This window comes from Orycteropus afer, unplaced genomic scaffold (genome assembly GCF_000298275.1).
Source record: "Orycteropus afer afer isolate SDZICR_OR568_19922 unplaced genomic scaffold, OryAfe1.0 scaffold00103, whole genome shotgun sequence".
NCBI classification, from domain to species: Eukaryota; Metazoa; Chordata; class Mammalia; order Tubulidentata; family Orycteropodidae; genus Orycteropus; species Orycteropus afer.
In genome coordinates, this window is record NW_006921690.1 from 2,223,166 (window position 1) to 2,237,228 (window position 14,063).

Genomic DNA, 14,063 nt, shown 5'->3' on the forward strand with positions numbered 1-14,063 from the left:
ACAGGTACTTTTCTTATTTGGTGTCCTCTGCCTATCAGTTCTAACTGCTGCACTTCCTCTGCTCTTCATTTAGCCAGGACTGGGTCTCAAGGATTACTACTTGGTGCCATTGAGTCAATTCTGACTCACAGTGACCCCATGTGACAGAGTAGAACTGCCCCATAGGGTTTTCTTGGCTGGAATCGTCACAGGTCTTTCTCTTGCAGAGCTGCTGGATGAGTCTGACCCATCAATATTTCAGTTAGCAGCTGAGCTCTGAACTGCTGTGCCACCAGGACTGTGTGGGCCTCAAGGATAGCAGTCCACATACAATTCCCAACCAGGAAGGACATCTGTCCCCTACTGTGGGAGCTGTTTGCCTTCTTTACCATCCTCATATTTTTACAATGGCCTATTACAAAAGGCCATTCTCTATTCCTGGAGCTCCTGGGCTGTACAGAGCTCTGGCTAGAGGAGTCCATGAAAAGGGAGGCAAGAGAAGAGTGAAGGGAAAAATAGTCAGTGACAAGTCCTGTTGCCAGGGATGTCAGGATGTATTTATATCTACCTATCCACAGATTCAACGACAGTATGGGTGTGAAGAAGATGGATTTTAGCGTAAGACCAATCTGAAGTTAAGTCATGGTTTTACCACTTAACAAGCAAGCTATTCAATCCCTCTAAGTCTTGGTTTACTCACTCGTAAATGATTACTGTTTATTTTCATAGGGCTGTTGCAAAAGTAGTATGTAGTATCTATGTATTACTATGTGCCAGGCACCATGCTAAGAGATGAAGACATAGACATAAAATAAACACAATGTATACTCTCCAAAATTCCCTATTTACAAATAATTTTTAATGAAAAGTAAAGAAATAGGTCAATAATTCTAATAATCTGTAATCCCACAAAAGAAACACTTTTATATGAAGGAACTTGATAACAACTGCGGTGTCTCAATTTTTTGCTTCAAATGGTTGAATAAACACCGTCCCAGTGAATACCTCTGTCTTGGGTTGCACACAGATCAGAATGAAGCCTGGCTTAATCCTTGTGAACACAGGCCGCTAACAACAAGAATTCAAACTGGGTTTTGCTTATATTCATTACCATTTGTGCAAGCAAAACCTACAATTATGACAAGAGTTTGATCAGCACAGGAGAGTGAAAGACTGGGCTATGTTCCATGCCAATGATACCAGCTATTAAAAATGACTGTGGAGCTCTTTTACAATTATAAAATCTATATAAATGCTTAATAAAATAAGAAAACCATTCTCAGATTTATTTAATTAATTTCAGGTTGCTAGACAATTATTTGATTTCATACTTTGGTAAGAACATCTCCAGAGACTGGAGAAAACAAGAAAAGAGAGAAACCCAGTACATTTCAAGCAGTCTTGGTATGAGCAGATCCATGTTTAATCACACCCCAGTAAAACAGAATAATGTGAGCCACTTTGCTCCAGTTTTTAAAAGCTTCTTTTTGAAAATAACTTCTTATAAGATTAACATGAATTTGAGATACATAACTGTGTTTTTAACTGTTTGCTTCAAGCACATTAGTTATAGGAAACAATGAACATCGCATCTTAGAAGGATAGAAAAGCAATCAATACATAATATAGAAAGTGGCTGTTATTAACTGCATAATAAAAGGTTAGTTTGATTGAGCTTAGCATGTTATGCTTTTGGTTCAATGCTTTCTGAAGGACTGGGTAGGGGGAAGGGAGGGAAGGGAATCAATGTGTTTTCCAAGTCTAAGTGCCCTCTGGATAAACTATGGAAGACAACTGCATAGTCACTACAAAGGAAATATGTGACAATAAAGACCTCAAAGTACCTTAAATTTCCTAAAAATACACACACACATACACACACACACAAGCATGCATGTGCTTAACTACATCTTTATTTCCCTAAAGCCTACTACAACTGTAAGAAATCCATGGGCAAAAATCCTGCTTTGTACAATAAATGTTTCTGAAAAATTTGGCTGAATTTTTTTTTTTTTTTTTCCCACAACCTGAATCATGTCAAACACATTAGGATGGCTTATTATTGAAAGACCACTTCCTATTAATCCTTTTTGTACCTAAAAGTTGCTTATTTTTGCAAATAATTTTGTCCACTGTAATCCAGGATTCTAGAACCATAGAAGTATTTATCTTTAAAAAAGGGCTTGCCACAGTAACACGCAGCGCTTACAGCTTTGCCTGGTCCTGCACCTTGGTTACCAAATGTCACTGGCTCGGATTCCTGTCCCCAGGCTTACCCCTAGTGGCTGGAATTTGATGACTCCTGCTGTTACACTGGCTTTAAGACTCAGGGTACACGCTAGGACCATGACCTGGGTTGTGGGCATTCTCCTCAACCCTCAACTAGGAACTCTTTCCCTCTTTTTGGCTTTGCTATTTCTCTTTCATAAGTGATGGCTTAAAGCAATCTTGTCCTCTTAGGCAGCCTGAGCTTAGACTCCCAACCCTCCTCTCATCCCCTTCCCTTATGCCTTTGCCACCTCTGCTCAATTTATCTGTTTCGTTTGCCTGGGTTTTTATTTATTTCATTTCTTTTCAGAGTTGAAAATATCTGGACTTATTTCCAGGGCTCTTCTGGCTGAAAGTAATGGGGAGAAAAAAAAAAAAAAATCAAAGCAAGAGTCAGGGAAAATAAACAAAACCCAGAACAATGGTTCAACCAAATGGACCAGCATCTGCATCCCCTGAGAACTTGTTAGAAATAGGAATTCTCCAGTCACCCAGACCTAATGAATCAGAAACTCTGGGGGTGGGTCCAGCACTATATATTTTAATAAATCTTCTGGATGATTTTCATACACGCTAAAGTTTAAGAACCACTGGTCTAGAAGAAAGGACAGTGTCTGACCAATGTTTTGGACAAAATAAGGCATAACATTAAGAAAATTAAGTCTCTATTATTGACACAGAACAATGTCTAGGATATTCTGTGTAATGAAATAAGCAATTGTAAAACCTCAGGTACAGTATAATTTTTGTAGAAAATTAAAAAAATATATATCTCCATATGGAAAACTATCTAGAAGGTTACACTGCAAGATATTAATAGTGGTTAATTTTGGGGAAATAGGTTCACTTTTCCTCTATGAGTATTTTTATTTTTTAATCTATATTATTATTTTATAATTTTTTTAAATGGCTCATCTAGGCATATTCCACTCCTCTCTGGCAAAACTCAGAAGCAAAAATTAACTGAGGCCCCAGCAGACTTCAATGTCTGGACTAATCAAGCTTTGTGATACTTTAGGGAATTCTAGAGGAAGTGAGGCAGAGATAGTGCTCAGTCCTCCATGACTCAATCAGCATGTCTATGTAAAGCCACTATGCCAAGAACTGACAGGTTATAAAGCCTGAGAGATTCTGCCATTCTTAAATAGGCCAACTTAAAAAAGGGGGATTCTGGGTGCTGAGGGAAAACAGAACAAACTAGAACCCTGTGGGGTTCTCTTGGGAGACACTAATTTATTTCTGGGAAAATTTTTTCTGTTGCAGAAATTATCTATTAATTGGTCCATTTTTCATCCTATTTCTTGACCTGGCAGTCACTTTGTAATTACATTCTCCCTTCTTCAAGCTGGCTTTAAGTATACACAGCATATGAACATGGTAGTCCAGGAAGGGACTTGGAAATAAAATCAGTTGGTGACCAGTGATCCAAGATAAAGAGAATGTAGAAGAAACGTGAGTCTGTACACATGTATCTAAGATCAAGTCAGGCCCTTACAAACATCCTTTAGCTTAAGATACATCACAGGAAAACCCTAATGCTTCCATGGGCTGCTCTCATGGGACTACTCAATTCGTTCACCTCTGGCAAGATTCCCATCAGAAGCACTTCAAGCATCACAAAGGATCCCAAAGCATTTTACCTGTATTATCATCATACAAAGAGGCCACTCAGTCTGATTTGCACATATCCTCTCACTCTTCACTACCCTGCTGTGGGTGTGCCACATGTGGGTGTGGCAGAAACAGAAAATGCAGTTGTCTCCCTCAGTATAACTGTTGTCCCAGAAACCAGAGAAACTTGGTTAAAAGAAAAAAAAAAAAAAAACGCTTTCAGTAACCTTTAATAATTAATTGGTTCATCTGCACTAAAGGAAAAACTACTTATATCAAGGGTCTTCCTACTTTTAAGCTAAGATAGTTGATAAAGGATACCCAATATCTTTGTATATATCAAGATATTCTGTAGTTCTAGACCGTTAACTACCCCAGAAGACAAAAGAGATCATCAATTCCCCAGTAGTTTCAATGCTATCTGAAAATAAAATTATTCTGTAGATTGGTGGCAGCAATCACCTTTTGAAAATCTGTCACTGTCTGTGGCTCAGCCTCATACAGTGTTTCAGCTTAGAAAATTAAGGCATAATGTGATTATATGGTAGAAAGGTGATGAAGCCAAGTACTTGGTCTATGGCATGACATGAGCACAGGCACTGGAGCCTGAATGGGAATTCCAACTCTAACATATCCCAGATTTGAGGCAAATGACTCTACTTCTCAGAGCTTCAATGTCATTATCAAATAAAAAGTAAAAAATAAACTTGACTTTACAGGGCTATTACAGTGATAAAAAGAATGTAAGGCTCTACCATAGTGCCTGACTCTCAACAGGTGCTCAAAAAATGCTAGTCCCATTCCCTTTATAAAGAACTTTTAAAGATAGAGGAAGAAAAAAGAAGAAAAGGAGATACAAAAAATAAAACCAAGTCATGTTCCTTTCCCAATTTAATTGTGAGAGAGTTTGTGTCTCAGGCAGAAGCAGCTGACACCAATAGCAGGTAGCATCACACCAAGTGTCTGGGTTAAAGAAGGGAGTCTGTGTTGGTCATAATCCCTCTGGTATGTTCAGTTTCTAATCCAATGCCACTCTGGTATAGTGTCTCTCGTAATATCAACCAACCAGCCCCCAACAACAGAAAAAACTGGAAGGTTTAAACCATTTCCCAGATCACACTCCAGGTCGTGAGGACAAAAGCATTCTCAGTGGCAGCTGGCTCCTACAAGCGGGAGAGACACGAGATGCAAGTGCTGGACACCAACTGGATGAGTCTGGATCCTGGTCTAGTCCCCAGCATTAAGGTGATCAGTATCTCAGATGCTTTTGATTGGACTTAATGGACACAGAGGACAGAAGTCTCAAAGGCCTGGTAAAGGAAGATTAAAAATGTACTTGTCTGCAGTTCAGAGAAAACAATGATTAGATGTTCTAAGTCATAAAAATAGAAGACTTATCTCTAGGCATATTAGGACTCTGCTGTTTTTGACAGGCAGGCTTAATTAGATCTTAATGTTTAGATGAATGATCATTAACATCCCTGGAACTTAGTTCAAGGAGAATGAAATACTTGGGGAGGGGTATCAACACCCAATCAACTTCCAAAACAATACTTACTTTAGGGTCTGAGCTCTTGAATTTTAACCTTTCCACCAACTCTATCATAGCCGCCTTCAGTCCGCCTGAGTCTTTGCTCTAGAAGAAAGAAAAGTCAGGGGTCACTAGATAGTATTTTGTTGCTCTCTCAAACACAAACAGCATTTCAGAGGACAATGAAAAGGAAAGCAGTTTTTTTCTTTTTATTAACCAAGAGTATTGAACTACTAAGGAGAGCTGTGTTGCTCCTCTTCCCCTTCTCTGTAGACAAAGAGGGTTGGGACATAAATTGCCCACTGACCTGGGAGAACTATTGGAATGAAAATTAAATGCAATTTGTACAGGCTGACTCATCGCTTCATCTCAGGGCTCAACTGTGTCAGTGAGGGCCAAGGCTCTGCAGAAGAGATTTCCTTCCAGGACGTCTATTTTATGGCCTAGTGATTTTTATTTCAAACCTCTACATGTCCAACACAGATGTGTGCAACATTAAATATTATTATTAAAATAAAACAAAGGAAAAAATTCTGTGATTTAATTGAGAATGGTATTAGAATGACAGATTAAGAGTGTAGGCTTCTAGTCAGATAGATAAGGTTTCAAATTCAGGATCTCTCATTATTTCTCAAAACCTTCCCTCCTTGTAAATAAATGAGGATAATATAAAGAGTTTTTTTTGAAGCCTAACTGAAATACTGTTTGTAAAGCTACCAGCACAGTATGTGACACACAGTAAGTGCTTCAGAAGCATCAATTGTTAGTATTATTTTTGGATTGTAATGATTTGGACCAGTGCAAAGATCAAATAGAAATATGTGAGCTCCAACTACAAGCTACATACATAATTTAAAATTTCCTAAGAGCCACAATAAATAAAGGAAAAACAGGTGAATTCATTTTAATAATTATTTTACTTAAATCAATATATCTAAATTATTATCTAGATATATTGATTTAAGTAATTATTATCTAGATATATTGATTTAAGTAAAACATAGTGGCTAAGGCACTTGACTGCTAACCAGAAGTCTGGCGATTCAAACCCACCAGCCACTCCTCGGAAGGAAGATGGGGCAATCTACTTCTGTAGTGATACTGCCTCGGAAACCCAAGGAGGGTTCGCTATGAGTTGGGTCCGACTCGATGGCATACAACAACAACAACACCACCACAAATTATCATCACTATAACATGTAATTTAAACATGAAATATTATATATATATATATATATACATATATATACTTTTTAATACCAGGTCTCTGACATCTAATATGTATTTCACACTTACAGCCCAATTCACTTTGCCCCAGCCATGTTTCAAGTGCTCTATAGCTACCTGTAGCTAGTGGCTACTGTACAGGTCAGCACCAAATCAGAGCCGCCACACTAAAAACCCAAATCAAACTCACTGCCATCCAGTCAGTTCCAACTCAGTGACCCTGTTGAACAGAACAGATATGCCCAGAGGGTTTCCAAAGCTGTAAATCTCTATGGAAGCAGACTGCAGAGCATTTGGTGGGTTCAAACTGCTGGCCTTTCGACCAGCAGCCAAGCACTGTGCTACCAGGGCTCTAAAGAGCTACACTGCCTAGATTTAAACTCCAACTCTACCACAGCTGTGTGATCTTCCACAAGTCCCTTAGTCTCTCTGTGCTTCTGTTTCTTTATCTGTAAAATGTGGCTAACTATAGTACCTGTTTCATAGGGTTTCAGGAAGAGATTAAGTTAATACATGTCAAGGTACTTAGAACAGGGCTGGCACATGGCAAACGCAATGTAAGTATGAGATGTTCACTGTCTGTCTCCCTCATGATGTTTTTTAAATTTCTTTAATTTCTGTAGTTCTTGTGCACAGCATCTGCTGAATGAATGAATGAACATACAATTTTAAAACATGAATGCCCTAGTAATAACACATTTACGTAGCACAATCTAAAGTCACGTGACTTAATTTATTCTCTTATCTAAATAACTTATAGGATAGGGTAGGAGCATCACCCTCATTTTACCAAGAAGCATGAAGAGATAAAACGGTTGTTATTTTTATGGGAAAGGGACAATAAAGTTGTTCAAGTATAAATGAACACTATAATATCTCTTATTCAAAACTGGCCTCAGACTTAGTGATCTTTTCTAGATTTCAGGAAATAGAAAGGCTCCTTTATATGGATTAAAAGATACTAAAGGCTATTTTTTTCCCCTAGCCTTCCTTTCCACTCATGACTATATAGTAAAATCTGGTAGAACGTGACTCAAACTGGTATCTGCTTTAGCTGTGCTCACCAAACCCAGCGAAGATCACATTTCCATTCAGATGTGGTTCTAAATTTTAATTATTTGTTTTTAAATGATAGTTTACAAGTCTTCTAATTTCTTCATCAATTTCAAGTCTTTAATTTCTGTGGTCTCATACCAGATAGCTGGGAAAAGGAATCTGGAGCTCACATACCAGGGAGTGGGTGAGACCTGAAATACCTAAAAAAGGGTTAAGTTGACAAACACAGTCCTGCTTTTATAAAATGATCAGACAATAAAGCCTGTCTGATGATATCATTCCTCTAACCTGCTTCTCATTGGCTGAACAAGCAGGTCACTTGTCCGTGGAAAGCCCTCTTCCCCCACATTCCAGCTGCCAGCGCCCATTTTAAGCTCTTCAGCAAGAGCCCTAATGGATTATGACTGTCCCCTGGGCTCTACAAAACAAAAAGGAATGCACCAAACTGTGCCTTAAAACCTTCAGAAAAGAAACAGAATAAGGACGAAGGAATCCCTAAGAAGCAGACAGCCTGTGAGCAGGCAGATGTGCCTTGTGCAGAGAGATAAGGGAACCCTTAGCCTTCTTTCAGAAAACTGCAGGGTGTCAGCAAAATCTTCCCTCCTTTCCACAAAGCATCAGCAGCACTGCCTACTGAGAGGAGACATAGAGGCTCACAGAGCCTCCCTTCAGGAAATTCACCCACTTCACCTCCCCAAACCAAACCCTCTGCCATCAAGTCACTTCCAACTCATAGTGACCCTATGGGACAGAGTAGAACTTCCCCATAGAGTATCTGAGACTGTAAATCTTTATGGAAACAGACTGCTACATCTTTCTCCTACTCCATCCTCCCACCGTACTCTTTAAGAATTATTTTCAAAGATTAATTGGGCTCTGTGTTGAGCCTCCTATGCTCTGAGGGCTTTTTAACCACAAAATAAGCATCAGAAGGGAGAGGTTCCTCTGGGCATGTCTGACCCCCCACTGTTGCAGGGCTGGGGCAGGAGTACAAATGGCGATCCTAGCCCCCTTTATTTTCAGACATCCATTCAACCCTGTACCCCAAATGGCCTAATGCACAGGTAACAGACCCAGCCCCCACAAGCAAGCTCTAGGAACATCCCTCCCAAACAACTGCCCCTTGGCCACACATAGGACTTTGTTGTTGCTGTTGTTGTTTAGTGCTGTGCAGTCCATTTCAACTCATAGCAACTCTATGTACAACAGGACAAAACACTGCCTGGTCCTTTCATCCTCACAATCTTTCCCATGCTTGAGCCTATCTCACAGCCACTGAGGCAATCCATTTCACTGAAGATCTTCCCCTTTCTCACTGACTTTACCTAGCATGATATCCTTCTCCAGGGACTGGTCCCTTCTGACCTCATGACTAAAGTACAAGAGACAGTTTGGCCGTTCACACTTCTAAGGAGCATTATGGCGGTACTTCCTCCAGGACAGAGTTATTTGCTCTTTCAACAGACCCTAAGGAGCTCTGGTAGCATAGTGCCTAACCAGAACACTGGCAGCTCAAACCCACCAGCCACTTGGAAGGTAGACTGGGCAATCTATTTCTGTAGAAATACCACCTTGGAAACCCAAGGAGGGGTCTCTATGAGTCAAATCGATTCAACAGTGGTGAGTTTGGTTTGGCTTAAGGAGCTCTGGTGGTACAGTGGGTATGCCATATGGCTGCTAACCAGAAGGCCAGTGGTTCAAACCCACCAGCTGCTCCATGGGAAGAAGATGAGGCGATCTACTTCTGTAAAGATTTACAGCCTTGAAAACTCAATGGGGTCGCTATGAGTTGGAATTGACTTGATGGCAGTGGGTTAGATATATATATATTTTTTTTTTTTTTTCAGTTAGCAGCCAAATTCAATATTCAATATTCTTTGCCAAAACCACAATTCAAATACATCAATTCTTCTCTGGTATTCCTTATTCATTGTACAGCTCTGATATGCATATGAGGCTACTGAAAATATCATGGCTTGTCAGGCATGCCTTAGTCTTCAAAGTGACATCTTCACTCTTAAATGCTTTAAAGAGGTTTTCTGCATCAGATCTGCCCAATGATTTGTCGCTTGATTTCTTGATTGCTGCATCCATGCACAGTGCATCCAAGTAAAATGAAATCCTTGACAACTTCAATCTTTTCTCCCTTTATCATGATGTTTCTTATTGGTCCAGTTGTGAGGATTTCTGTTTTCTTTACAATCAGTAATCCATACTGAAGGCTGTAGTCTTTAATTTTCATCAGTAAGTGCTTCAGTCTCCTTTGCTTTCAATAAGCAAGGTTGTATCATCTGCACTTTACAGTTCATTAATGATTCTTCCTCCAATCTTGATGCTGCATTCTTCCTCATACCATCCAGCTTCTTGGATGATTTGTTCAGCATGCAGATTGAATAAATTCAGTGAAAAGATACAGTCCAGAAGCATACCCCTCCTGATTTTAAACCATGCAGAATCCCCTTATTTGAATGACTGCCTCTTGGTCTATATATAGGTTCCTGATGAGCACAATTAAATGTTCTGGAATTCCCATACTTTGCCATGTTATTCAGATTTTGTCATGATCCAACAGTCAAATGCCTGTGCAAAGTCAACGAAACACAGGTAAACATCTTATTGGTATCCTTTGCTTTCAGCCAACATCCATCTGACATCAGCAATGATACCCCTTGTTCCATTCACTCTTTGGAATTTGGTTTAATTTCTGGCAGTTCCCTGCCAATATACTGCTGCAAACATTTTTGAATTATCTTTAGCAAAATTTTACTTGCATGTGATATTAATGATATTGTTCAATAATTTCTGCATTCTGTTGGACCACCTTTCTTTGGTATGGGTACAAATATGAATCTCTTCCAGTCAGTTGGCCAGCTAGCTGTATTCCAAATTTCTTGGCATAAACAAGTGAGTACCTCCAGCACTGCATCTGTTTGCTGAAACATCTCAATGGGCATTCCATCAATTCTTGAAGCCGTATTTTTCACCAATGCCTTCAATGCAGCTTGGACTTCTTCCTTCAGTACCACTGGTTCTTGATCATATGCTACCTCCTGAAATTGTTGAACACTGACCAATATTTTTGGTACAGTGACTCTGTATATTCCTTCCATCTTTTTATGCCACTTCCTGCATTGTTCAATATTTTGCTCATAGAATCTTTTAATATCGAAACTCAAGGCTTGAATTTTTTTCTTCAGTTCTTTCAGCTTGAGAAATACCAACTGTGTTCTTTCCCTTTGATTTTCTAACACTAAGTATTTGCAGCATAGTGCCTAAGGCACTTGACTGCTAACCAGAAGACTGGCAGTTCAAACCCACCAGCCACTCCTCGGAAGGACGACTGGCAATCTACTTCTGTAGTGATACTGCCTCGGCAACCCAAGGAGGGGTTGCTATGAGTCGGGGCTGACTCGACGGCACATAACAACAACAAGAAGAAGTATGTGCATATTTTAATACTTTACTTTGTCCTCTCGAGCTGCTCCTTGAAATCTTCTGTTCGCCTCTTTTACTTCATCATTTCTTCCATTCACTTTAGCTACTCCACTCAAGACAAAGTTTCAGAGTCTCTTCTGACATCCATTTTGGTCTTTTCTTCCTTTCCTGTCTTTTTAATGAATCTTTTGCTATCTCACAACTTGTCTGGTCTTTGGTCACTAGTGTTCAATATGTTGAATTTATTTTTCAGATGGTCTCTATATTAAATTAGGTAGGAAATACTTAAGGTCACATTTTGGCTCTTGTGAACTTGTTTAATTTTCTTCAGCTTCCACTTAAACTTGCATGTGAGCAATTGATGGTTTGTTCCATGGTCAGGACCTGGCTTTGTTCTGATTCATATAGAGCTTCTTTACTGTCTCTTTCCACATATGTGGTTGTTATGATTCCTATGTATTCCATCTGGCAAGATCTATGTGTATTAGTCACCACATATGTTGTCTAAAAAAGGTATTTGCAATGAACAGGTCATTGGTTGTGCAAAATTCTACCATGTTGTTCTGGTTACCTAGTGCTGCTCTGACAAGAATATACCACAAATAGGATGGCCTTAACAAATAGGAGTTCACTCTCTCACAGAATAAACTGGAGGCTCTAAGTCCAAGTTCAAAGTGTGCCAGGCTCTAGGGACTGTGTAAAAGCCCCTTGACCTTGGGCTTCAGCTCTGCCTCTTGCTTCCAGCCCACTGAAGCTAGAGGCATCTCTTCACTCAAGCAGCTACTGGCTGCGGAGGCTAACAAGTCCAAGGTCAGCAAATAAATTGGCACAATCCCGATGTTACCAAACCACATGGCAGACCATTCATTCAAGTCCATTGTAAGTTTCAAGGTCAGCAGAGCATGGCAGGCTGCTGAACAATGACACAGCTACATGCAGGGTCCAAGCGTGCCAAAAGCTAGAGACCATTCCCAAAGCTGCTGCTTATATATGGGAAGCAGACCACATACCCAAAGGTAGCTACACAGCTGCTCACAGTAGATTCCTCCATAGAGTTGATTACCAGTCTCAGCTTGGGGAATACTACATCCAGCGGCCCAGCCACTCAACCAGGCCTAGCCAAGTTGAAACACAAACTTAACAACAACACATGTGATCTCCAGGGATATTTCTATCACCAAGGTCATATTTTACACCTGCCGATGCTTCTTTGTTTCCAATTTTCACATTCCAATCACCACTAATTATCAATACATCCCAGCTCTATGTCTGGTCAACTTCAGACTCCAAAAGTTAGTAAAAATCTTCAACTTCTTCACTTCTGGCTTTAGTGGTTGGTGCATAAATTTGAGTAACAGTAGTATTAACTGGTCTTACTTGTAGATCTGGGGTTTAGGAATTCATAAATCTTCCTTCATGTTCTGTTTCTAATGATTTGATCTATCCTTGGGAAGAAGGGCTCAGTAAGAGTCTCTAAAGGCCCTAGGAGTAGGCTTAGGACATTTAGCTCAGTATATCTTGGGTCCTGGGTACGTGCAGAGTGGTCTAGAAGGACCATAGAACAGTTGGAGGAGGTGGTTTCTTAAGATGGGGCTTTGGGAAGAGGCATAGTAATGTCTAGGTCTATGGGTTGTACCTGAGTATGGGTATCCCCAAACAAAAGAATGGCATTAGATATTAGGTTTTTTGTTTGCTTGTTTTGCAGGTTAGCCATTGTCAAAAAAGTAACCAAAACAGAAGATTATACCCTCATATTTCCCCTAACTGTGGTAGGACAGAACCTCTGAAACTTGTGTTCTAATTCAGAAGTGGACCAAGACAGTAACAAAAGGCTATTGCAGTGTAGTAAATTACACTGTATGGCTTTTCTAGCCATAGTCTTTGTAACTCCCACCAGATTATGGGGTGAGGCCATGCAATTTAAACTCCTGATTGTTAAAGTCATCCACCTGGTGTATTTCTGTTGGAGCAGCATGAAGTAATCTTCTGGGAAAGTTTGCTCTCTCTCAGGTGTGTAGAACTCTGATGTTGCGATTGGTTGGTTTTGCCACTCTGCCAGGCTCAAAATGAGCACTCCTAGAGGCAGAAAGAATTGGACTACCAGCACAGAAGATATGCTGCTGAGACAGAGAAACACACCTGACTGAGAGAGAGACGCCTCGCTAAGAGAGATGCCCGGCTGAGAGATGGCAGCAGTGGAACCAAGAGGCAAGAGACAGAGCAGCAAGTCTTACCTGGCCCACAGAGGCAGAGGCCAGGTTGAGAGGCCAAGGGCCAGAGAGGCATGTCTAAGGACACAGCAGAGGGGAAACTGTCCTGATCAAAGAACTGTATCCTAAGAGTGTTCCTAAACTTGAATTGTAGCCTGCTGCTTCCCTAATAAAACCAATAATATTTGAGTTCTTTGTGGCCACTGCAGCAAATTATCAAACTCAGCAGAGAGATGGTGAGTGCTGCAAGAGGGACAGTTGGTGTCAACGTTGATTAGAGGGCTTGATGGTGGCAGCATGTCTGGCCTCATAAAAGCAGGCCTTGGGCTGATGGTGGTGATTCTGTCTTCCTCTTGTGGAGTTAGATGAGGTCAGAAAATGCCATTTTTGTGTCCTTTTAGCAGCTATGGATTAGAAAGTTTGCCATGAAACATCCAGAACAAAAATAACTGACTGCAAAAAATAAGCCCCTTTACCTAACTCTAACATTGTAAACTCATTTATGCCCAAAATTTGGAAGAGAAGTTAAGTGGTCAATCGATTGGAAGAGATCCATATTCATGCCCATTCCAAAGAAATGTGATCCAACAGAATACAGAAATTATCAAACAATATAATCAATACCGGAAAGGCGGGGCAAGATGGCGGACTAGGCAGAAGGATTGCACAGACCCTCTTCAACAAAGAAAAGGGAAACCAATAAATACAGACACAGAAGATAATCTTGGACCCCTGAGCCTTGAAGG

The 14,063-nt window shown here is 40.2% G+C and overlaps 1 protein-coding gene across 1 annotated transcript in view; it reads right to left on the reverse strand.

Annotated features, from left to right (window-relative positions):
• Positions 1 to 4,955: 4,955 nt before the first annotated feature.
• The window catches only part of TRIM44 (tripartite motif containing 44), a 34,188-nt gene continuing 25,080 nt past the window's right edge, over positions 4,956 to 14,063 (reverse strand). The window contains exons 2-3 of the mRNA XM_007943305.1: positions 5,417 to 5,494; positions 4,956 to 5,021 (exon numbers count right to left, since the gene is read on the reverse strand). Of these exons, the coding sequence (XP_007941496.1) occupies positions 4,956 to 5,021; positions 5,417 to 5,494 (144 nt within the window). The remainder of the gene's footprint in view (positions 5,022 to 5,416; positions 5,495 to 14,063) is intronic.